The sequence below is a fragment of the Oryctolagus cuniculus genome, chromosome 2, assembly GCF_964237555.1.
Source record: "Oryctolagus cuniculus chromosome 2, mOryCun1.1, whole genome shotgun sequence".
Classification (NCBI taxonomy): domain Eukaryota; kingdom Metazoa; phylum Chordata; class Mammalia; order Lagomorpha; family Leporidae; genus Oryctolagus; species Oryctolagus cuniculus.
Window position 1 is genome coordinate 122,818,073 of NC_091433.1, and position 25,161 is coordinate 122,843,233.

Below are 25,161 nucleotides of genomic sequence, written 5' to 3' on the forward strand. Positions count from 1 at the left end.
TTTCAACTCTTGCTAACTCAAGGTTGGTCAGGACCAGAGGCAAGAGGCTCTCCTAGAAAACTTGCTGAAATGCAGTTGTTTTCAGACTGCGGTAAAGCTCTGCCATAGATATTTTTCAGAATCTCCTTATGTGATTTTGATACACAAGCAGATTTAAGAATTTTTAAGGCAGGCAAAGATGTGGCTTCCTCTTGGAAACTGTGTCCTAGGATCGGCACAAAGAACCTAAAGCAGATGCTCAATTCAAGGTGGCAAAGGCAAAGCTCTGGGTTGCCACTATAAATCTCTCTGCCACAGCCAAATCGGAAGAGTAGAAACTGAAGTCAGCGACTAAGCTGTTAAGAAAGAGGATTTTTGAATCTCTGCGAGACTGCCTGTTTTAGTTCTGGCCTTATTGAGAGCACAGTCCTTCCAAGGAAGATAAATTGTCTTTCTACAAATGGAGGAGTAGATGTATAGGAAGGGGTGAGTTTGAGAGTGGTGGAAATAGAAAATTTCGAAGCTTTGACAAAGCACCTAACTCTTCATTTAGTATCTCAAAGGCAAGATGGTGGTGTAGATTTTCTTGTCTATTTCTAACAAATTCAAGGAGTTTAGCCATCCAGTTTCATGAGTTTCCTCCAATATCCTAAATGTCCAGGCTGAGTAATACACAGCTCTAAAAGATTTTCCAGGACATATTTCACCTGATGGTTTCTTACAAAAGTATTTATCACCACTCACATAAAAGAAAACTCATTTTAAATCCATGCCATATTAAATCAATTCTTGATTTGATCCATCGACTCCTTACTCCAGGGTCTCCTAACTTGTCTGCTGGCTCCTAAGAATCACCTGGTGTGCTTGCTAAACTTAAAGATTAAAGACCCTGCTGTGATTCTGTGGTCTAGGCTGGAACCCTAGGGCCCAAGCATCTGATTTTCAAAAGCTGAATTGTGACTTCTGCCTTCTGTTGAGTTCTCTCTTTAGGCACATATACAAGCTCTCTTGTGTTGTTATAAAGTGGTGACTTAAGTAATTTCCAAAGTTCCCAATCCAGCTTACAGAATATCACAGGAACTAAAGATGGCCCAGCTGTCCCTAGCCCCCAGATACACCCCTAGGGATACTCCTGCCTGCCCTAACAGGTTTGCCTACAGTGGCAGAAAGCAAAGGGAGCTACTTAGCTGAACATTTCAAACTGAAAAGCAAGCAAGTTATGTGCTTTGTACACGTTTTATCTCCACTAATAGTTATTGGAACCATTTCAGGCCTTTCTAGAAAGAACTGAAGTGGGTTTCTTCTAAGGTCTTAAATAAACTTTAACTTTAGAGTTCTTCAAAGAGAGGCATGAGGAGGCCAAGGAGAGTTGACCTTAGCTAATTTACTTACTATTTTTACCAAGTAGTGGAGGAGAGACGTGATGAATCATTTTGGTCCAAGATGTGGCACCCAATGTACTCAGAACATATAGGTTATACTCCTCTTCCTCCTCCTGAAGAGCCCCCTTCTCCCCCTCACCCTCCTACCCTCTTCCCTACCTCCTCCGCTGATAATAACACCACAAACCAAGAGATGAAGAGGGGTGGCAATTATGGAACATGGAAGATGCTACAGCAGATTTAAATAGGCTGGTGTATGAAGAGCAATATATTCAAACTGAAATTTGGGAAGAAATAGCCATCCACCATGCAAAGTTTAAGAAAGAAGCTCCCATTCAGAGAAATCAGAGCAAAGCCACTGAAGCAGCAAAGTGTTCTGGCATCTGTGAGCCAAGGGGAGATGTTGCTACCTCTGAAACATTCAGCTCCTAGAGTGTAATAAAATCCTAAATCGATCAAGAGAAACTGTTCTCAGGATGCTCAAGGTGGCATCTGACCCACGCTAGGAGGCCCTTGGGAAATTATCTTTGGAACAAACCGTTCTAAGTAACAAGAAACGCAGAGTTCTGGACCACCCATGTACTTTGTGAAAAATCAAAGAAAAGCTTTATCCAGGCTCATTGGTTTAAAGGAGGGGTGTAGCACGCTGCTCTCCCTGACAGTTTTGTGAGATCTTCCTTGAAATGCCAGATAGGTTCTCCAAGAAGATCAATTGATGGATTGTGCTGTCCAGGCTGCATTAAGCAGGGTGGCCAAATCTGATGACTCAACAGTCAACGCTACTGACCAAGGTCAAGGCAGCCCCTTCCCGTCTCCTGATGTAATGTGCCCCTTCCTTATCATTAGCAACTGACCTTGTATGATTCAGAACCAACTTTCATGGATTCAGCAAGGAGTTGGTTTGTCAAGGAAAGAAACAGCTAGAATTCTAAGGATGGGACTTAACCTCGCTGTTGAGATGGATTTTCATTTCTATCTCTTATTTTTTTTTTCTTTCTGTCAGAAAGAAGAGTTCCTTACATGAGGGGATTTCCAAGAAGCTGTGGAATATGGAAAAAATAAGTTCATTTCGGTGACCAAAAATGTAAAATTCATGGATAGTTGTTTTCACAATGTCACTCTCAATAAACTTTTTCAAGACCTCTTGTAGAAGTCCATTAAGGGGGGCCCAGTGCTGCGGCATGGTGGGTGAAGCCACCACCTGCTCCATCATTTCTGATCCAGCTCCCTGCCAATGCACCTGGGAAAGCAACAGAAGATGGCCCACACGGGTCCCTGCACCTACGTGGGAGACCTGAAAGATGTTCCTGGCTCCTGGCTTCCACCTGCCCCAGCTCTGGCCACTGAAGCCATTTGGGGAGTGTAGCAGCAGATTGAACACTTCTCTCTCTCTCTACCTCTGCCTCTCCCTCTTTCTAACTACACCTCTCAAATAAATAAATAAATCTTTTAAAAAATCCATTAAGGGTAAGCTAAATAATATCCAACTATGAGGTTGCTAAGAGATTAGCAGGTCCATGAGTTTACATCTGGACAAAGGGTAGACACTCTCAATCACTCTGTTTCATGCTTTCTCATTAGCCCTGGCTTGTTCCAATCAAATAACTCTTGCCCCACCCCTTCAAGGAAGCCCACAGCCTTCCAACACAGCTCTCATTCCTGCATGGTCAATTCTGACAGTCTCCTGTGCCTTCTTTACATTTCCAATGCTATCTTCAATCAACTTGAAAACTTTATAATATAAACAATGCACAGCCCTTATTGGTCTAACACACACACGTGTATGTATGTGTGTGTATATATATGTCACATATGACATATACATGACATATATATATATATATATGTCAACTCCCATTCATAGAGGCTTGTTAGATTTTGCTATTAGTGACTCTGGAATGTCAATTTCTGTTCCTTGTCACTTGGAAATATTCTGAAGTCTGGTTTGAAGTGGATTCCTCCATAGAACACTGGCATTTACTTCTACCAGGTATCTGGCAACCCACCACTCAGAAAGCCTTTAAAAGAAATTCTGGGTAACCTTTAGACATGATGGAATGTAATTTCTGACTCTCAAGCTGAGTGATTGTGAGTTGTAGATAGCAATTCTTGGAGGAGGAGATTCTTTTTTACCTTTTTAAAATCCAAGACAACATATTTTCCCATTTATACTCTTTGTAAGGGAGTTTTGTTTTCTTAGCTCATTCCCTAATGGTGCTAACATATGGGAATCCAGGCTTTATTCTGAGGTCCAAAACTGGACTGGCCATCTAGCTGGGTCACCAGACTTTGTTTCCTGTTCTTTGTACATATGCTCCATTTAACACACAAGTGTAGGCCATGAGAAATCCATAGGCATACATTAGTTTACTACTACTCCATTCTCGTTTCTCTTCGGTTAGCAAGTCTCTTGCACTCATGTGAATTCATCCATGCATCCGAAAGAATTTGTAAGAATTTCCCCAGGTATGCAGCTGGTAGAAGAATGATGGGGAAGGAAGGAGGGAAAGGCAGAGAGAACACTGAAGGATAGGGGGAAGGAGGAAGAATACTGGGTACTCCATGCACTTTGTCCGCTGTAAAGAGGCAACAGCGTGTGACCTTCATCACTCACACTGAATTCATACAGAACTAAAACCGCTCAACTCTTTTGATGACAAGGCTGCTTTTCCAAAATCTTCCTGATGAATAGACTGCCAGACATTGGGCCTCACCTCTGCTGACTGGCCATATCCCAACACCATCTAATAAATTCATTGCTAGATCCCTGTGAACTTTTAGGAGACTCTCAATAAAAGGAAATTCCCCAGAGCAGATCCTTGAGCTTGCCAAGTGTTTGTCAAGCTTCTAAAGTATACATCCTAGACGATCACACTGATTCATTCAAAGTAAATCTAGGTTCCAAAACAGGACTGCTTCTAGCCTCTCACTACTAATAGCAGTTCTAACTCTATGACCACTCCCTATGGAATCAGAATTCATGGCTGTAGAAGATCATATAAATATGTTACATTAGGAATTTTCCCCATGGCTTCCTTGACCTACAGGAACTGGATAAGTCCCCATTTGCCTACCTCTACCAGAAACCTCAAGAACCTGCAAAGCTAGAAGATGAGAGGTCTTCCTTTTACTGAACTCAACTTCTAATAACTCATAGGTCTGATTCTCCTATTGTTTAGTCCTCTAGTTTCCCGGGACTAACAATCCCAGTAATTTTCTATCAAGTTCTCTAATGGTCTTGCAATTTTATAAGGATTCTCATTACATTCTTTTCTGTCTTTGGCAATAATTATAATTAGAGATTTCTGCAATTTCCCTCTAGGAAGTCTCACAACCAAACACTTCTTTGGCCACTTGGAGACCAGAAGAGGAGTACCAGACACATCTAATGAAGCCTTCCTTTACCGCATCTATCTGTACTTCTTATCTCCAAAGAGACATCAATGACCTTTCCAGCACAGGGTTTTTATTTAAGGTCAATAATCAGAACAAGAAAATAAGAGCATTGGGAAGGATAAGGTAGCAAATATGAGTTTGACAAAGAGCTTTCTGACTGACATCTCATTTGAGGTTGAAGTACTCTTATGAAGTAGATCCTATTTGCCTGTTTTACAGCTGAGAGAGTTGAGGCTCAGCTAGCCTTGCTATGTTGCTAAGGTCATGTCATACACAAGTGATAAACAGGAATCTGAACCATGATACAGATAGCTTCAGAAACATGAAACCTTTGCTAAACTCCTAAGCGGGGAGGAATCAGGTTTCAGAAGGAAGGGCTCTTCTTCCCAAGAAGATGGTGTGTGAGAACGTGTGAGGGTTGACCAGATAACACAAAGGAAACAAACCCAATGAGATCTGTCCATCCTAGGACCCTCTGAGCAAGTCATTTAATGTACATCATGAGCTCATAGTAAGTCAACAGCAAATGTGCATGACATGTCATTCTTCCCAAAGCATGCAAGTCTCCCACTTAGATAATCATCCCCCATTTGGGGTCCTTTAAGATCCAAAGATATTGTCCATGTTCCCACAGGGCCCGGATCTTAACTCATCTGTGCTCCACAGCTATAGTGGGTTCTGTGTCCAGATTACCCTCTCCTGCCAACTGCCCTCCCGCCTGTCTGGATCTATTCTGGACGCCTTTCAGAGCCAGTGCACATGTGCTCTGTGGGACACAATCTCGTCGACACTCTCAGCCTCATTATTCGCCCCAAGGAACATTTCCTGCCAGCATGGTTGGACATTCTCCCACCACCTGTGCCCAAGTCTCTCAGCTTTCTGATAACCCATGAGAGCAAACGTGGTTGAACACATGAGAAAATGCATAACATCACAGTAATATAAAAATAAGAAAGGTAAGGAAAACATGTAAAAGTTCCTATTACCCTGGAACAGTCTCAGGCTATCTCTGAGAGTTATACTGAAAACTAAGAGGAAAAATAGGCAAACGAGTTGCAAATGCCATGACTCAAGGACAGAAGTCCAAAACACCATCCGGAAGACTTCCTCCCCATCCATATTTGTTTGGAAGAGTAGCTTCAGGCCGGCGCCGTGGCTCAATAGGCTAATCCTCCACCTTGCGGCGCCGGCACACCGGGTTCTAGTCCCGGTCAGGGTGCCGGATTCTGTCCCGGTTGCTCCTCTTCCAGGCCAGCTCTCTGCTGTGGCCAGGGAGTGCAGTGGAGGATGGCCCAAGTGCTTGGGCCCTGCACCCCATGGGAGACCAGGAGAAGCACCTGGCTCCTGCCATCGGATCAGTGCGGTGCACCGGCTGCAATGCTGGCCGCGGTGGCCATTGGAGGGTGAACCAACGGCAAAAGGAAGACCTTTCTCTCTGTCTCTCTCTCTCACTATCCACTCTGCCTGTCAAAAAAAAAAAAAAAAAAAGGAAGAGTAGCTTCAAAGGACAACTTCACACCTCCCTGACAATCTCAGTCATTTTCTATCAAGTTCTCTAAAGGTCTTGCAATTTTATAAAGATTCTCATTACATTCCTTTCTGTCTATGGCAATAATTATAATCACTGGAAGGTCGACAGCCTGAGTAGCCTCTTCCAATGTGTGAGCAAGAAGTGCCAATGAAAAATGCACTGAAACACTCATTCTTCACCAAAGCAAAAGTTGTATACGGAAGTGTATCTGAAGCTCAGATTTAACGGAGATGAGGAAAATGAACCAATGTGAAGCATAGGACAGAGACAGGGAGAACAAAAATGCAAATCAGGAAAAGGCAAGGCAAACGTCATCATATTCTGGATGCTAGCACCCTTTCCCTTAAAGGAAGGCACCCACACTATTGAAGAAACTCTTAACTTTCCACTAGAATGGAGGCCATTATGGGAGGTATGGGCAATATTAGGTCACAGATGGCTTACAAGTATTACTTGTTAGTCTGTTTGAAGCCAAATGTTTTAATAAAGAAACTTGAACTGACTGTTCTCCATTTTATCCCTTTTCTACATAATAATAGGAAGTGATAAGAGAAGGCCTAGATAATACTGGAAACAAATTTCATGTTTCATCAACAATTAGCTTTATTCTTCAGTGACAACAACAATGCAGTCATTTCTAACCTTCCTATCTGGGAGAAGTTTGGCAATATGACAATGTTATCTTTTTGAGGACACCTTTAGAAGCCTCAATCACTCTCTAGCATTTTAGAACAAACTCAGATATTAAACTTGAATATTGGATGTTCAAGGCCCCTCTCAGCACTACTATATATGCAGCATCTTAGAAAAACCCTGATAAATCAAAGTCAAATTTGTACTGAAAAGCACTGAAATACAAAAAAAAAAAAAAAAAAAAACACATAAAATAATTTTAGAAGTAATCTCAGAGCCATTTAAACTCCCTTTACATGCAAAAACTGGATTGCACAAAACTTTACAGTGATCTCCTAAACACATAAACTGTGAAGCTGTGTGCTGACTCCTTTCTCATTCCGTTCCTCACTCATGCTTTGGGTCCCAATCAGAACTCGCTACTGCCAGCACAAAAAATCTGCCCTAGCTATCATTCCCAACACTGTTCTTTTGAAAACACATGCAAAATTAACTGCTTCTAAATGAATTATTACATATCCATACAATAAAATGCTGTGCAGCCAGTAAACATAAGGTTAGAGAATGTTTATTGAGATGGTAACAATATATTAGTAGTGAAAATAGATTACAAAACACCATTTACAATATGACTCTTTTTTTAAATCAAGGCATAACAGCTGTGGATGTGAGCACGTGTATATAAATATGCCACCGCTATGAGCTCGGAAACATCGGAAATTCTTACACTAGGTTATCAGCAGTGAACATTTTTAGGGGATGGGATTAAGCATATTTGTTTCTTTCTGTGCTTTTTAACCTTTCATGAACATTTTTTTTTTCAGTATAAAAGCCAAGAAAAAAAACTGTAAAAGGCAGTATGTTCAGAGGTAGTCTGCCACTGCTACCACTTCATACATCACTCCCACGGTACTGAGGAAGGGCATACCGGACCCTTGCTGTGGGCAGGGTTCCAGGACAGAACTGGAAATCACCTTTTAAGACCTGATTTCAGTCCTCAAGCCCTCACAAGTAGGTTCCCTGAGGAACTTCCTTTATGCTAAATTCCACTCAACAGCAAAGCTGTGACGGTAATGTTTCAGCGACTTGTAAACTGTGTGCTTGTTCTCACATCAGTGTGTCTTCAGGCACTTTTAACACCTGCGTTCTACTAGTGGTTTACAAATTGTTAACCCCAGGGATCCACTCAGATGTTTCAGGGAGGTGAAAAATGTTGGATCCAAACATATTTTCTAAAATACATGCTTTTACTTATTCTTAAAAACACAATTAAAAACAACCTGTCACATTTTAACATAGCAGAGACCAGTCACTTACCTTATGCCATCAGGGTCTCTGCCATCACTGTGCAGTTAAATTTTAATTGCGCACTTGTTTAAGAAAACTATACTTTTACATTTTTCTTCTTTAAAAACTTTGAGCTACACAGAGTCTATGCATATAAACTGGAAGCAGGTTAAACAGGACCACAACACATACACAAGATCCAGGCACCTCTGCTCAGCACATATTCTCTCATCAAAGCTAACAGTGAATTGTGCATGAAGAAGTAATGGTTTCAAGCGTCTCTTTATTGTTCTGCATTTATAGTTTTAGAGCCTGGAGTAAGTATTAATTTTTTCCTCACAGTTCTGCATTATAGTTTAGTGCAGGGAAGAAGTATCATTTTTAAAGGCTTCTATATTTATAAGAATGTGTGCCACATTTAGACATTTTTAGTGCTATAACTTTGAAATAAAATTTTTCTACTTAATTCCCTATCAAATGCAATCTGTCTAGCAGAGTATCCAGGTATTACCAAGTGAGCCATTTACAAATTATTACTGTAACTGAGTAAATCAGTATTTTGTGTTCAACCCAAACCAAAGAAAGGTATCCTAGTAGTTGCCGCTGATTGCACTGCAACTATCAACAAAGCCCAATGCCCATTTGTATGTTCAATCTTCTCTCTAGGTACTTTATGAGCAAACTCTGTTGAAAACGCTATCCTAATTCGGATGCTTTACTTTTACTGCTGCTACCTGACATCGCCTCATGAATTACCCTGGGGCTCAGGGCCTCCTCACCGGTCCTCCTGCTGTCCACCCTTTGCACCTCGATAGCCGGTTCTCAACATCCAAATCACGGCCTTTTCTGCCCAGCACACTCCAAGACAGCGCATCCCGTTACATTGAAAGTCAAATTTTGTACCACGAGGCATAAGGTCTTGCACAGAGGGAAGCCTCCTCACAGAGCAGATACTAACTAACTCCCACCAGCCTCTCACTCAAAACAGCCAGTGTGGTTCCCCACAGCTCCTCAGATAAACCTCACACAGGCAAAGACCTTGACCTTCCTCAGGTGCAATTTCGCTTCCTCCCCTCCAAAAGGTTTTGATCTACGGCCACCTTCTCAAGGCCACTGTTATGAACAGCAGCACCGCAGGTTCTCTGGCTCCCAGGGTTTCTATTTCCCCTTTGCACTATCACCTTCTGAAGGGCATTCTGCTCCAATTATTTACTTATCCCCTGTCTCCCCCCTTGAGAATGTAAGCTCCATAACAGAGAACTTTGAACACTGTGCTCACTTCTGTATTCCCAGACACCCAGACCAACTCCGGTACGACGCAGCCAGGCAACCATACACACCTGTTGAATATATAAAATATTCTAACTTTGAATCCATCACACAGTTCTTATCAATAAGAGACTATGTTTAACTGTCACCTATCATGGGGTCGCTTTCAAGATATTTATTTAGCGGAAAAATGTTTACTGCCACATTTTGCAAAAAGCTGTGTGAAATTATAAGCTGCAGAGGTGAGCTTGTGTTCATTATAATTTGAAACTATTTTTAGTACTCAGCATAATACTCTAACCACACTGATGGCTCTAATCCAAATTAACATTTATAGAGCACATGTCCTTTTGTAACAGAAGTTCTTCCTACTCCTTAATTTCCACATATGTACGATAATGAGCATCTATTTAAAGTGCAATATTTTTAAGAATATTTTTATTTTGTAATATATATTAAATTTGATAGAAATATTTAAGGCCACTTGGGAATTTCATAAACCTATTCCCATACTCTCTATCACGGTATATTCTGTGACTTTAACTTCCTCATATGTATGTATCAACCTACGTTTCTTTTAAGTGCACAATTAATGCTACATCTTCAACTCTAACACACTAATTTGAACATAAACTTGTGGAAATATTTAGCCATCAGCTGGTATCCTAGCATGCTCCACATTGCCTGTGTGGCTACCCTACAGCCCGCGCCCCGTGAAGACGACCTTCTCCTAGTCAGTTGGGACAAAACTGCTCTATAAATCCTGACCCCCATTCATTCCACCACACTTGGAAACCATGGCAAAGAGGGGTCTTCAAAAACTCCGAAAATGCACATTCTGGGGAAAAAAAAACTGCAAGGATTTCAAATTTGCATCCAAATTTATCTCTTAATTCCACTTTCCACAAACTTTGAGAACCCTCCTATATGGTTTTAGAACAGCTTCAGCCACAGTTGAGCATTATAAGTGGAATGAACATCAGGGACTTATCAGAGATTTGCAGAATTTTTGATGGCAGAAATGCCAATGTCTAAACCTTTTTATTCCCACTTTCACGATGCCTTTATCCTAAAGATACTGCCTAGCACATTAAGATGAAAACCTGCAGGGTGATAATTTGATAGTACCTTTATTACTAGAGCTTACAAAATTGAAAAAGAAATGCAACAGCCCAGTAATGTTTGACTAACTTGTTGGTTGCTGTTAACTACAACAGACTTCTCAGCCAAGACATAGATGTGCATGTGCTTTTAAATGGATACATTCTATACCAAAATAAATAAATAGATCTTGTGGTAGTAAAAATGAGTGCCGTATCCAGGGAATTCCCTGGACAGGGAATTTAGAGATTGTGCAGTTGCATTCAAGTTTACCTTGAAGTCACCAAAGAAGCAGGGACTGGAGCTACGTGTTGTACAGTTTATATAAAAGTCAGCAGGAGGTGCTTTGTTTAAGGCTTGGATTCTGATTTTTCCATGTGAATAGAATTTGCACACTCTGAAATGTAAACATTCTGCCCTTCTGTAACCAGGTACAAAGAAACCAAAATTTCCATAAAACATTGCTGCACCATAAGATCCTGAACAGACAAACAGCAGCCTGGTATCAACAAGATACAAAACCCAACAGCTCTGCTGATCAGCATGAGTTTTCACTGAAAGAAAAAAAAATTCTACTTGACGGGATTCAAGTCACCACACTGAAAATTGTATGTCACATCTTGATCAACTCTTCTTTCATCACAGTGATTTCTATTCACCAGAACATCCATTTTTCTGATTTATTTATACTGAGGTCTTAACCATGACCATGATTCCTATAGTTTCCACTTCCTTCTATTCCTTGATAGAAATACCAGCACATCTTAATATAAAACCAAGTTCCACATACACTTATGGACTAACTCTGTTGCTATTTTGTTAACAATAACAAACAAACAGAATCCCCAAATCTCATTCAGTGCAGGAGACAGTGGCAATCAACCTTTCTAGCGGTACCCTATACAGCGTGCAGACCAAAACCGCAGTGTCGGCCATCCAGCGTCCTACAGAGATGTTCTCCCAAGCAGCTGGGTACCACAGGGTGCATCAAAACTATTCTTTATGTGTGGAAGATGGGCAAGTCTTCCAAAAATCAAAGAATCTAAAGGTTGATGGAAAGGAAACAGATTTCGCTTTTTACTTCACAGGGTGTTCTCATTAAACATCTCTGTTCTCTGGAGAGTGTGGCCGGAGGAGCACTCTCATTGTCAATACTGGTGCACACTTGACTTGGGGGCTGCACAGCTGCTAGCTGCGTAAGTTTACTAATGCTGCAGGAGTATGAGAGGTAAGATGCTTGAGGCAGGGCTGTGACTTGGCTGGCTTTCTCACCATCGCCTTGGGTGTTCCAACAATACTCCAGCCTGGAATTCAAACCCTGAGAGCAGACTGGCGGTGTTCCTCTTACCTACCTTCACTACTGAAGGCCTGGCTCAACATGCAACATCAAGAACTCACTTTATCCACACTGTTCCCCCAATGGATGCAGAATTCTCTCAAACCTGGGAGTGCAGAAGAGGGAGGAACTCACCAACCATTCACCACGGCCAGCACTAGGCATCACCGCACATGGATGCAGCAAATCAGTACACCCACAACCTAGTGCCTTTCAAAGCAAGGAATACAGATCTCATCTTCTGACAGCTTATGGTATATAACAACTGCCCCGTGTGATAGCTGTGGGAGAGGATGCTCACCCTCTGTGGTCCAGTACCACCAGATACTACCCGGAGCTGTTTGAAATCTTGAAGAGAAACTCTGAGAAGAAAGCCTGCTCACACAATGAACCAATAGAACTCCACCACTTACGGCAGTGAAAACTTCTGCACCTTGACCAACCCTGTCCCAACACTTGAAAACCTCCTACACTTACAAATGCCTCCTAGGGATGACTTTTAACATCTGCAGCCACTATAGTTCCAAAAGCGCTCTGTCAATGAGGATTACATATATCCTAAGTACCTTCCATCAGTCTCTTTACCAATTGAAATCTTAAGTCAAACTGTAGCCACTAACATGACCAAGAAGCGAAAACACAAAGTTTCCCTGCGATTTTGTCATCCACACTAAAACCACGTTCTGCATGGACATCATGTCCTCTCTCCCAAAGCGGCGCTTTGGTTCTCCCATCTCTCTCTCGGCGGACGCCGGGCCCCGTTCCCACGCACGCGGCCACACAGAACGGCACCCCCGAGCCGCGAGCGCACGCACGACTCACGTTGTTCATGTACTCGCTGAGCAGGTCCTGCAGCGCCTGCCGCACGGCGTTGCACTCGGCCACGATCCGCTCGCGCCGGTCGTCTCGCGTGCACGAGGAGTCGGCCATGAGCGCTGCACCACTGATGATGCTCTCCAGCCGCTCCTCCAGGGACGGCCGGAAGCGGGCCTCGCTGAACGTCATGGGGTCCAGGATAATCTTGTTCTGAAAGGAGCACAAAGGGAGAAATCAGAAGAGCAGCCACGACCCGACAGCCTGGGCTCCCTGGTTCCCAAACCAGAAAGACCTGAGGACGGGACACGAGGCCTCCGTCCCCGGGGAAAGGAGATCAGTGGCTACCGAGGTAACTTCCACAGCGGCCTTGAGAAAGTATTAACTTGTAAGATATTTTGCCCGAAATGCCGGCCTCGGGAAGAAAGCAGCACGTCTTGTTTGAAGAGTATGTTCTTGGCAAAGGCTATCTCAACCGAAGCGTTTCAAATGAGATTGTGACACTGCTGTGGCATTTTTTTTTTTCCTCAAAATGCTAGCCTTCAAAAAAAGCGCATTTGAGGGTGGCTCTTTCAGGGATTATAGGAAGATTTTAGAGCTAACACATGATACGTAATCAACTTAAATGTGCTTTCGCTATGGCCAGGTCACTCTTTCTGCCTTCCTCATGAAAAGCAGACAGCCCAAGGGCACCATGCTTTTGGAAACTCAGGCGAATAGCATATTCAAAACAGGGTAATTTCCCACTAGAAACTAATGTCTTGTATGTAAAACCTAGGGTTCTAGAAAGGGATTCATAATGTGTGTGTGTTACAATTAACTGACAGTGCCTCAATAATACTTTTTAAAATTTATTTATTTGAAAGGCAGAGTTGCAGAGAGAGCAGTGTCTGTGGGTGTTGGTGGGGAGTGGTACAGTTCAACATGGACAGAGAGAGAGAGAAAGAGAGAGAGCCAGAAATCTTCCATCCATTCATTCACTCCCCAAATGGGTGTAACATCTGTGCTGCCCTGGGCCAGCCCAAAGCCATGAGCCCAGGAACCTTCACCCTAGTATCCCTTGGGGATGGCAGGGACCCAAGTCCTGGGGCCAACATCCACTGCCTCCCAGGAACACTGGCAGGAAGGAGTAGCTGTGTATTTGAACTGGCACTCTGATAGGGATATGGACAGTCCAAGGAGTGGCTTCATCTGCTGCACCACGGTGTGCCCATCCGTCCATGGAATTACCAACATGTCCTGAAGGAGCAGAGATAAGTGAGGAAATAGTGATATTTCCCAACAGGAAAGAACCACAGAGAATGAGCTTTAGTTTGCTTTGTCCCTGCTAAATTGGAGGAGTCTGGAAACGTGCAGGCTGAGATGTCCAGAGGCTGATGGACAACCAGGGTTCAGAAGGCTACCAGCCTATATAAGGGTCTGGGGACTGTCACAGGGCTCTGTATACGAGATAGCAACTGAATACAAGTAAGTCAGGGGTGGGGTACCTTTTTATGCCATGTGAATATTTATAACATGGTTCACAGGTGACAGAATTATCAGCTTAAAAACTAGCCTGGTGCCAATTTATTGAATTTTGAGTCCTGCCCCTGGTTGCCTTGGCAGTGCCAAACCAGATGTTTTCATGGGCTTCATACAGCCTGTGGGCTGGACGGTTCCCACTCCTGGTATACAGCAAGAAAAATGAGCTGAAGAAGATCCAGTTAATATGAATTCATATGAGTATATAGGAGGATGAGAATCAGAAAGAAAAATAGTATAGGCAGAAAGATGCAGAGAGAACCTGGAGAATTACCAGCAAAACCAAAGACTGAGGGAGTATGGACGAAAATGTGTTAATTAACTGTAGAAGGTACAGGGGTGGGAGGACATGGCCCAAATGCCAGTTTCCTTCGGGGAACGCATTTCTGCTGCAGGGAAGGGAGATGTCTGCATCAGTGTTAGCCAAAGGACCTGCTGTAGGAGATGCTGCGCTCATCTTTACCGAGGGCACACTCAGAGGCCCAACAACAAGTGTGGCAATGATGGCACAGACAGTCTTCCAACCTGAGGATCCTAGCCTGCCTTTCCTTTCCCTTTTGCTCTGATGTTCATCACTCCTTGAATGTCTATCAAATTATAACAAATTAATAGACTACAATTTATGATATTGACAAATGTAAGAAAAGCCAACCAGAGTAGGTAGTTACACCCTTGCCAATCTGCCTTCTCCTGAGGACCTGCTGTGTACCCACCACAATGCTTAGTGCTTCAAAGAGAGGAAGCATAAGACATTTTCCTGATTTCTATTGTAATATAAATAACGGCTTGGTTATTACAAAATAAGTTCTAGCCCTTCAGAGCATCCTAAGGTGTTTGTGAAATGTTTTGTGACTCTGTTCTTTGATTTCTGCTAAAATGCAAACTCCATAGCAGAGAGAGAGATACTTGGGTATGAATATGTTGAGGTTTCAAGGAATGAATGAAAATAGTTTGTCACTTAGATACAGGCAGAGACTAAACAGAGCACATCTGATGTCCACTGGAACCTCAGATGTCCTAGGAAATCACTAATTAATTAAAGCTCCCTGCTCTTCGTAGGAGGCACATGCATGAGGTCTGGACGAAAGGAGACAGCTACTTTGTGGCGGGCCTTGTCATGCTGACCATGCTCAAATTTGCACTGTCTTAGCTTTTATCATGGGAAAAAAAGACTATTTAATCCCAAAATGTGCTACTGGGAGTTCATGCCTGGTACCATGGTATTGGGTACAACCGCCCAAACATTGTCTAAAAATCAGGTAGAAGCCTCAGTACACTAGAATACTCTGTGGGGCCCATCGTTTTAGATGAAAATGCCCAAGAAAATCTGAGGAGGGCACACAGGGGGTTCCTGCTGCACCCTGATGCTTGCACTAGGGCTGTGCCTTTAACATTTTTCCACTGCCACCCATTGAAGTCTCTCTCTCCTGCTGTTTTCTTGATACAATCAGGATACACATGTAACTATGTTCTACTGTGTAACATGCCTTCAGAACTGATATCCTAATTTAAGAAACACCTGTTTACAATATATTTAAACTCTCTTATAAAGATGACTGATCTTCAAAGACCTATTTTGTAGGTAACTCTTTTAACATAAAGCACAAGGAAAAATTATTTGGTCTGCTTAAGTTTTTAGAAGACACTTTAGAATCAGAGACCGGCTCTTGGAGAGTTTTTTTTTTTTTTTTTTTTTTTTTTTTTTTTAAGGATACTTCTGTCATAAAAATAAGAATGCAATAGAAATATGCTCAAGCAAATTTGAACTCCCCAATAAGGGCATTTATAGAACACTTCCCTGTAGCACCAAGGAGAAAGTACTACTCTTATTAGAGCACTACTTCCTAAATTATTTTCCAGAGAACACTGACTTATGGATACAGTGTTTTGATGAAGAAAGAAAGTTCTCTGGCCACACATGTTTTGAACAGCCTGCATGACCCAAGGAAAATTAATTATCATAGGAACTGCTTGGAGGGATTCTGCACTAAAGGAGTTAGTTTTCTGAGCATTTCCCAGATCAGTTTCAGCACAGAGAAAGCCCCCTGTTAAAATGCACGCATTGGCTATGAGATCCCAAGGAACACACTTCGGGAAATGCAGCAAGAGAGACTTCGCAGTGTCTTCCCATCCAGCCGCTACCTGCCCTGGCATGGGGCTGCCATAAAAGATAGTGAGTGAAACACTGCGCTGACCAAACTCCGCATCACAGTTATACAAGCCGTCACATTTCTAGTGGAATTATTCATTCTGTCTGGATCACAGGGGAAAAGCTTTTTAAAGACCTCCCCGGAAAAACAACAATCACTTTAGAAAACTGCAGCTGGTATCTGCCGGGCAGATGGGGAGCACTGTAATGACGGATGTGAAAGGAGTAGCTGGGAGAAGCCACAGTGGGCAGAGACGGCGTAAAGGCCAGTTCAGATGAACCTGCCTCTGTGTGTGCGTGTGTGTGCATATGTGCATATGGGACAGGATGTGCGTTATTTGTGAGATTCTGTACATCTGTGGGCCCAAGTTGTATGCCTGGGGAAGGAATGCATATGTCTGTGCTCCCGGAGAACTGCCTAGATCTGGGAAAAAATAAAAATAAAAAGAGGGAGAGGGAAAGACAGAAGGAGAAGGAGAGGGAGGGAGAGAGGAAGAGCGGGAGAAGGGAGGAGGGAGAGCGGGAGAGGGAGAGGGAGATGAGGGAGAGGGAGAGGGAGAGGGAGAGGGAGAGGGAGAGGGAGAGGGAGAGGGAGAGGGAGCGAAAGAGAAAGGAATTAAAAAACAAAACTAAATGGAGCCAGAAGCAGAGGCTCCAGACTATACCTATTCCCAAAAACAGGGAGTAACACACACATGGAGGTGAACCATGAATAAGAAATAGAGAATGAAAGCCAGAGTGAGGGAAGGAGGAATACTTGCACTGCATTATTTCGAGCGGTTTTCTAAAAAGACGTAGGCAAGTTCTCTTTCCTAATACACCGCAGGATCACTTCAGATCAGCAAACAGTCCTGAGCAACCGGAACTCTGGTCAGATTTTCCGCATCATCTCAGCCTGTCCGCGCCTCTCTGTGCGGCTGCCCTCTACTGGCCGGAAAGGGCGCAGCAGTAGCAGCAGAAAGGATCAAAACTCCTTTTCGTGACGCTGAAGGTGTATTTCAGGTGGACAACAGGCCAGCACCACAGGATAAGACTTCCTCTCCTCCTTTTATGGCACAGGTGTTCTGTGAGAGGGGTTTACACTGTTTCCAACTGTACTGATTCACTGTAGTCTGCTAAAATTTTACTAAGTATCTGCATTTCTTCTCTGGATTCTTAAAGCTCACTGTATTATTTTATCCTTTTGATCATTGAGTTTTATCTCTTATATTGTCATTTTAATTTAATATTTGTGGGCTGTATTTCCTATTTTGTCTTATTTTAAAATAGCTTGATTTCTTTTTATCTTGTCTGTTTTCATTCTGCTTATTTGACTTGCATGATATCTTGGGAGTTTTATGAGTTTTATTTATTTTTGTCAGCTTTGTTCTTTATTAAAAAGTGCTGTTTCCAGTCTTGCAGTTGGAGTAGCAATCTGGATGAATCACCCTGAGGCTAAATTCCTTTCTGCCATCAAATCAATAATGTAACCATCCCTTCCATCCCATCTAATTGATCTCCCATCTTCTCTAAGGTTGAACTCTATAGAAGTTTTAACATGAGGGGCTGGCACTGTGGCATAATGTGTTGGGCTGTCGCCTGCAGTGCCAGCATCCCATGTGTGTGCTGGTTTGAGTCCTGACTGCTCTATGTCCAATTCAGCTCCCTGCCAATGTGCCCAGGGAAGCAGGGGAGGATGGCCCAAGTCCTTGGGCCCCTGCATGCACACCGGAGACTCGGAGGAAGCTCCTGGCTTCTGCCTCACTCAGCCCCAGCCATTGTGACCATTTGGGGAGTGAACGAGCACATGGAGGATCTCTATCTCTCTATCTCTCTCTCTTTCTCTGTGACTCTGCCTTTCAAATAAAATAAATCTTTTAAGAAAAAGCATTCGAAATGTTCAGGAAACCATGTAGTTCAAATCTACTTCGCAGAATATTGAATTTATCTGTATACATGCAGTTGTTAGAACAGCACTGTTTTCATTTTTATTTTTCTATTTTTTTAAAGATATTATTAATTTATTTGAAAGTCAGAGTTACACAGAGAGAGGAGAGGCAGAGAGAGAGAGTTTTCCATCCGATGGTTCACTCCCCTGATGGCCGCAACAGCTGGAGCTGTGCCGATCCAAGCCAGGAGCCAGGAGCTTCTTCCAGGACTCCCTTGTGGGTGCAGCGGCCCAAGGACTTGGGCCATCTTCTACTGCTTTCCCGGGCCATAGCAGAGAGCTAGACAGGAAGTGGAGCAGCCGGGTCTCGACCCAGTGCCCATATGGGATGCCGGTGCTTCAGGCCAGGGTGTTAAACCACTGCACTATTTTTCTATTTCATCATTTTGTTAGGAATAATTCCAAATGGGTTAAGAAAAAAACTTAATGAGTTTGATGAATTTTCCAAAAACTCTCTTAACGAAACTACATTCACCAATGAACAGTAAAACATCAGCAGAACTATCATATATTGGGCTGAGTCAGGCTGATACCAAAAACAACATGCAACATATAAAAGATACAATATAAAGGAAGACAATTTGCTGAGTATTAAAAAAAACCATCTCACTGTGAACTCCTGTAACTAGCACAGAACTAATTAGCTATCAAATCCAAACCACGCCAAGGTAAGTTTGGCTCCTAGACACAAAGAGTCAATAATGGGGAAGAAATAAGTTCCTCAGTACAAGAGAGCTGAAGAGTGTTTTGGGAGCATTTCCCTGGCTGGTACAAGCAGTATATAGAAATCTTTTTGGCAAGAGATAGAAATAAATACAAATGGAATGCTACATTTTTAAATCAGTACACTGTCCCAGGAATAATAAAGGTATCAATAAAATAACAAAGGGATCACTTCAAAACATTTGTTGTGGGCTCAAAAAACATGCAAGGGGCCAGCGCTGTGGCATAGCTGGTAAAGCTGCTGCCTGCAGTGCCGGCATCCCATACGGGCTCAGGTTCAAGTACCGGCTGCTCCACTTCTGATCCAGCTCTCTGCTATCACCTGGGAAAGCAGTAGAAGATGGCCCAAGTCCTTGGGCCCCTGCATGCATGTGGGAGACCCGGAAGAAGCTCCTGGCTCCTGGCTTCGGATCGGCACAGCTCCAGCCATTGCAGTCATCAGGGGAGTGAACCAACAGATGGAAGACCTTTCTGTCTCTACCTCTCTGTAACTCTGCCTTTCAAATAAACAAAACAAATCTTATATATATTAAAAAAAAGGAGACAGACCCACGGCGGTAGCGGCACCTGCTGTGGGCAGAAGGGTTTGGGGTGTCCCTGGGCCTTCTTTCACACTCCTGGAAAACTGAACGAGAAGGAGGAGAAAGAGCTGAGGAAGAGAGGGGCGGCAGGGGCAGCTCGCTGGTCTGTGTCAGACAAGCTCCAGGACAGGCATTAGGGAGACAGGGACCTGCTTGGTGACCTGCACAACAGCCCAGGCTCTGGCTGTGCCACCTCCCACAGCGGCTGTGGCAACTCTGGCAGCCACCCAACCCCTCCAACAAGGGCAGAACATGGTCACCACCGCTCCATCCCCCTGCGCTTCCAGGGCTCAGCACTGTTTGTACCTTGCACTTTTCATTTATTCTCTCCACAAGGAGCTAGGTTGGTCTAAAACTTCAGGACAATCATGAGACGCTGGGTTAGCCTGACCCAGGCTCTGACACATTTGCAGAAAACAAAGATGTCGATTAAAGCAAGGTAATTCAATGTACCACAAATGGCTTGATACACCCTTGATCTTACTATTGCCATCTTATTAAATGGGAAACCATGTCAGAGTTGCCGTCCCAAGGTCATTGAGGTAGTAAAGTAGGATGCTGGGATTTGAACACAAGTCTTTTTGACTTTAGACACAGTGTTTCTTCCTCTGTGTCAGGTTGCCTACACTCAGCTGACATGAGTCTAATGCATCAAGTTATAAAGACCTATTTCTTCAAAAAACCATTAAATTCTTGTAAATATAATGGCATTAAATCTCACCTTCCCCATCATCCTCCTGTATCATCTGAATCACCTCACCCTTCACATGGGTAACTGCGAGTATAACCACTGATTCGACAAAGGGGTGCTGGTTACTTAAGGTGGCCAAAGGCATACACCAAACAAGCAGTTGACTGGATAATCAAAACATGCACGTGCACTTGTCATTTGGAAAATGTACCAATGATGTTACTAAATGACTGAGTAAGGGTAGCAGTTGGGAGGTGCGAGGTAGTTAAAGGAATTTCAAAAGGAGCTTATCCTCAGGTGAGACTTATAGAGTGAGAAGTAGTTGGTTAATCACAGTCAGGGACAGGAAGGGGCAATGCAGACACAATGACAGGTGAGTGATATCATGGCATAAGAAAACTAATAGACGAATTTTACTAAAGCCAAAGGATTAAGGTGAAGTGACACTAAGGCACTAGGGAGGTACCCCATGCAGCTGTCCTTTGAGAAGAAGTGTTGTGGGTGCAATCCACTTCAATGCCTCCACAGTCTCACAAAGAAGCCACACTCGGCCAGAGGCAGCCCCAGTCAATCATGGAGTACAGCCATGTCATTCGCATCCAATGAGGATTCCCCATGTGCCTGCCCAGGACTTGCTCAGAATTGTACTAAGACACCCATACCCAATCCTCTTTATTTCCTGCTCTCCTTTCACTGGTGTTGATTTGCATGCAGTCCAAAAGCTCTCTTAGCCTGTTTCTCCCAATTCTCTCCTACTTCATTTGCACTCCCTGTGTGTCATGCCTCCTACCTTGGTATCTGCTCCTCCAAGAACCTGAATGGACAAAATAGGAATGGGAGGCAGGGTTTGAGAGCAAAGCAATGGCCAGGTCTCAAAGAGACTTCTGTGTCATGTTCATAGGCTTTCAATTTGTGGGTATCCCTTTAGGCAACAAAGAATTATCAAAGGTAAAACACAAGAGTGGCTTGGTCTGGTTTCTTTAGCTTTTGGAAGTTTCTGAAGGCAGGTCCAGAACTTAGCTTTGAGAAGACTAGAAGTGGAAGGCAGGAGAACAATTATCGAAGCTTCAGTGCCCACAAGAGAGGTGGGGATAGTGATGTATGATTAAAGAACAGGGCTTGGAGTGGACAAATATTTAAGGCATCTGTGCAGAAAGAGTTGGAGATACAAAGACCGTGAAAATAAGGAAGGAATCAGAGAAAAACCTAGATTTGTAGTAGGGGAAGCATGAACAATGCAGATGTAAACAAACTACATTTTATGAGTCAACCTCCTATTTTGTAAATAAATTGTTAATAGAACACAGTTCATTACATTCATTTATATACTACCTATGGCTGGGAGTACTTTTGTACTACAACAGTAGAGCTGAATAGTTAGAACAGAGACCAGGAGCCACAGCGCTGGGGGTATTTACTCTTGCCGACCCCTATACAACGGTGATGGAAAACAGCTGGCAAAGCCTTAGGATTCCCAACCTGGAGAAGTCTGCAAGAAAGTTAATTACGCATGTGAGCTTCAGGTGGGGGTATGGGTGCCTGTATTAATATGTAAAATCCGTTTCCTTTACATACACAAAGGTCTAATGCATAGGACCATCACAAAACAAAATACCAAGGAAATAAAACACACACCTGTGTTAGATACAGGTAGATACAAGCAAGAAATGTGCTCCCAGAGGTGAGTCATTGTCCAGGTCCAGGCTCAGAGCAACCCCAGAGCTGGCCTGTGAGGCTGGCTTCCTGGACTCATACTGTATTTGTTGTTGCCCACTGTGCTACATTGTTTCCCTCATGTATCTGCATGACAACCGCCAGGAGGGAGTTAGGGCAACAGCTATCTCTCCATTCCAAAAGTAAAGAAGAAATAGAAAATATTTTCTTATTTCAAGAAGGCCTTGCAAATCGTGAACAAACACCAAGGGGAAAATGTCCTAAAATATTAGTTCATCCTACTGTTAGTCTCTCACCTCTATGTCAAACTGGTCAGCGGGTAATTTATAACAAACATTTTCCAGCAAGGTAAAAACAAATATAGCTTAAGCTTTCTTTGCATAGGTATTAACCAAGGTAGAGCCAAGTGTGTATCTAATTGCACTCATACTGTAATTTTAAAATATTGGCATAAAAGGGGGCCAGCGCCTTGGCTAGCCGGTAAAGCCGCTGCCTGCAGTGCCAGCATCTCATAAAGGCACCAGTTCATGCCCCAGCTGCTCCTTTTCCAATCCAGCTCTCTGCTATGGCCTGGAAAATAGCAGAGGATGGCCCCCAGGACCTTGGGCCCCTGCACCTGAGTGGGAGACCCAGAAGAAGCTCCAGGCTCCCGGCTTCAGATTGGCTCAGCTCCGGCCATTGCGGCCTTTTGGGGAATGAACCCATGGGTGGTGGAGGACATTCTTTCTTTCTTTCTCTCTCTCCCTCTCTCTCTCCCTGCCTCACTGTAACTCTGCCTTTCAAATAAATAAATAAATCTTTTTTTTTAAATGGCATACCTGGTAAGCTCTAAAACATAAAAGCAGTATTTTTAAATTGCAGTTAAGTCAGAAGGGCTTCAGCATACGCACACCTCTAATGGAGCATGTCTTACTCACAGGTTGTTTACCAGCTTCTTAATGCGCAGCTGAGGAAGGTGCTTCTTTGTCTGCCGTAGGCAAGAAGCTGCATGTTAAAGAGTGGAGGTAAAAGCTTAACAACATTTAGATTTTCTGTGTTTCAACATTAATTAGACCCTTGAGAGACCCAGTCTGTCATCTCTAATGTACAGTTTTCAAAATGCTTTAAAAAAAGGCAATTAAAAACTGATAATCCAAAGTATGGACTGATTTAACAATGTGTCTCCCCAAATCTAATTTTATAAGCATGGAAAAATCAGATGCTAGTGGTATGAGAAAGCCCCATGGCTTCCCGTGGTGTCTGCGATAACGCTGTCTGACAAGTGTGTCCTAGGCTTTTACAAACTACCCAGTTCCAGACAACAACTAAGGAAAAATAAGAAATGGTGCTGTGTTCTCCCTCATAAACACCATACCTTCACCACCTGCTATCCACCTTAACTACTGGATATCAGGCAGAAAAAGAATGTCAATATGCCCTTACGCAGTCATTCAGCTTCATTTTTCAAAAGATATTAAAAAAATTAAAGAGGAACTTAACAGTAGTCAAATTCACTATTCTAAAGGAATTTGTCATTTTGAACTGAGGTAATTAAAGCAAAGAAAATCAGACAGACTACATGATAAAGTATGTGTAGTCCAGCAATAGTTCTTTGTATTCCCAGGAATACACAACAGTGTGCTGATGTCTTTACTTCCTTTCTGTTGCACATTTATCATTACACTTATTCTATTAAGCCTTTGGATATTCAAATTTTGTAGTTTGCTTTGCCTTTGGGTTCAATTGGGTAGGTTTTGTTACACCCATACCTTACACCTTCCTTCCTCTTCTTCCTAGTATAAAAGCTGTCTTTCTGTTTGTTCTATGAAATAGTGGCAGATAATCTAGAGGCAATGATGCCTTAGTCTAGGTGAAATTTGACAATGACTGAGCATAGATGCAGAAACCCAAGCTCAGGGAGCCCTCAGGGGATCATGGTTTGTTAAGGTATTTTATTTATTGTGCTATTTTGCCAGACTAATACAATGGAGAAAAAAATAAGTCCAGCAACACCTAGTGATTGTTTACCAGAGTTCTTTAAAAAAAAAAAAGTCTGTTCTCCAATTTAAAATGTTTGACTAGTAACCCCTGAGGCAGCCTCTCCTAGTTTCCCAACAAAATGCCCACAGACAAACAATTGGAATTTTAGAGGAGTAAAAAATTTAAGAATGAAAGACACCTACTAGCAATGAGGCATGATCATAATTCTGGCTCTGAATGCTTCAAATACTTCTTTAAAGACCCAAATCTGAGATAAAAGAATAAATCAAGGCCATTTTAATAAATTAACTGAGGTGTCTAAATCAAAAGCATGTTATCTGTTCAGTTTTAAACATTTACTCTCCCTGCAGTGTATCAATAATTAACACGGATACATTTTCAGCTTTTTCACTCCATGCCAAGCTCTCCCAGTGTGAATCTTTCGCTACATAAAAAGTTTCTCTTAACTTAATTGGGGTGGCAGTAGGAATGGAAGATACTAAGTTGAGTTTTAATCATTTATTTTTTATTAAGCTACAGAGAAATGTTAACCATAATTTTAAATTTGCTTTAATTTTACATTACAAAGGACTTCATGGATAACTTTTTTCCTTAGGCATATACTTAAAAATAAACTGATTATACCATTTACCTATTTAAGGTATTTTTGTAATTAAACAGTTCAGTTTAATTGGAAATCAATGGCAAAGATAATGACTTGCTAATTAAATAGTACTTTTTATTCTTAGATATTTATTTTTTTAAAGAGCAATCTACCTAAGCCCACATTAATTTCATTTTAGAGGAGAAACTGATAGAAGACACAGTTATTTGCCAATGGTAAAAATAAGCCAGGTAAGGAAGTCAGAACCCTGGGCTGTTCCTCCTGGATTCTGAAATCTACTGGAAGCCGATCTCATTCTCCCCAATTCTGTCATCTGTGTGTTGCTAAGCTGCTGAGGCATTTCTGGCTTTCTGAGGCTTTCTGAGGCCCGCACAGGACACCAGTCCACAATGACTCATGGAGAAGCTGGGCAAAGGTTACAGTCTTTAGCTTAACATTATGTTTTGATTAGAAAGCAGGTGTCCAAAATGTGTTTAATAAAATTATGTCTCTGAATCATTTAACAGAGACTGGATATTTAGTCTTTGGTTGAAAACAGTCACCTTATTTCTTCTTTGTCCTTGAACTCTATATTCTTGATCATT

At 42.6% G+C, this 25,161-nt stretch overlaps 1 protein-coding gene across 5 annotated transcripts in view; it reads right to left on the bottom strand.

The window, feature by feature from the left end:
* Window positions 1-25,161, bottom strand: part of CTNNA2 (catenin alpha 2) — a 1,267,385-nt gene that overhangs the window by 785,030 nt on the left and 457,194 nt on the right. For 3 of the 5 annotated variants that reach the window (XM_051842711.2, XM_051842709.2, XM_051842710.2), the window contains one exon: window positions 12,737-12,940. In XM_051842711.2, coding sequence (XP_051698671.1) covers window positions 12,737-12,940 — 204 coding nt within the window. Of the gene's footprint in view, window positions 1-12,736; window positions 12,941-13,022; window positions 13,145-25,161 lie in introns of those variants that run through there. The other 2 variants (XM_051842712.2, XM_051842713.2) reach the window with 2 other exon arrangements.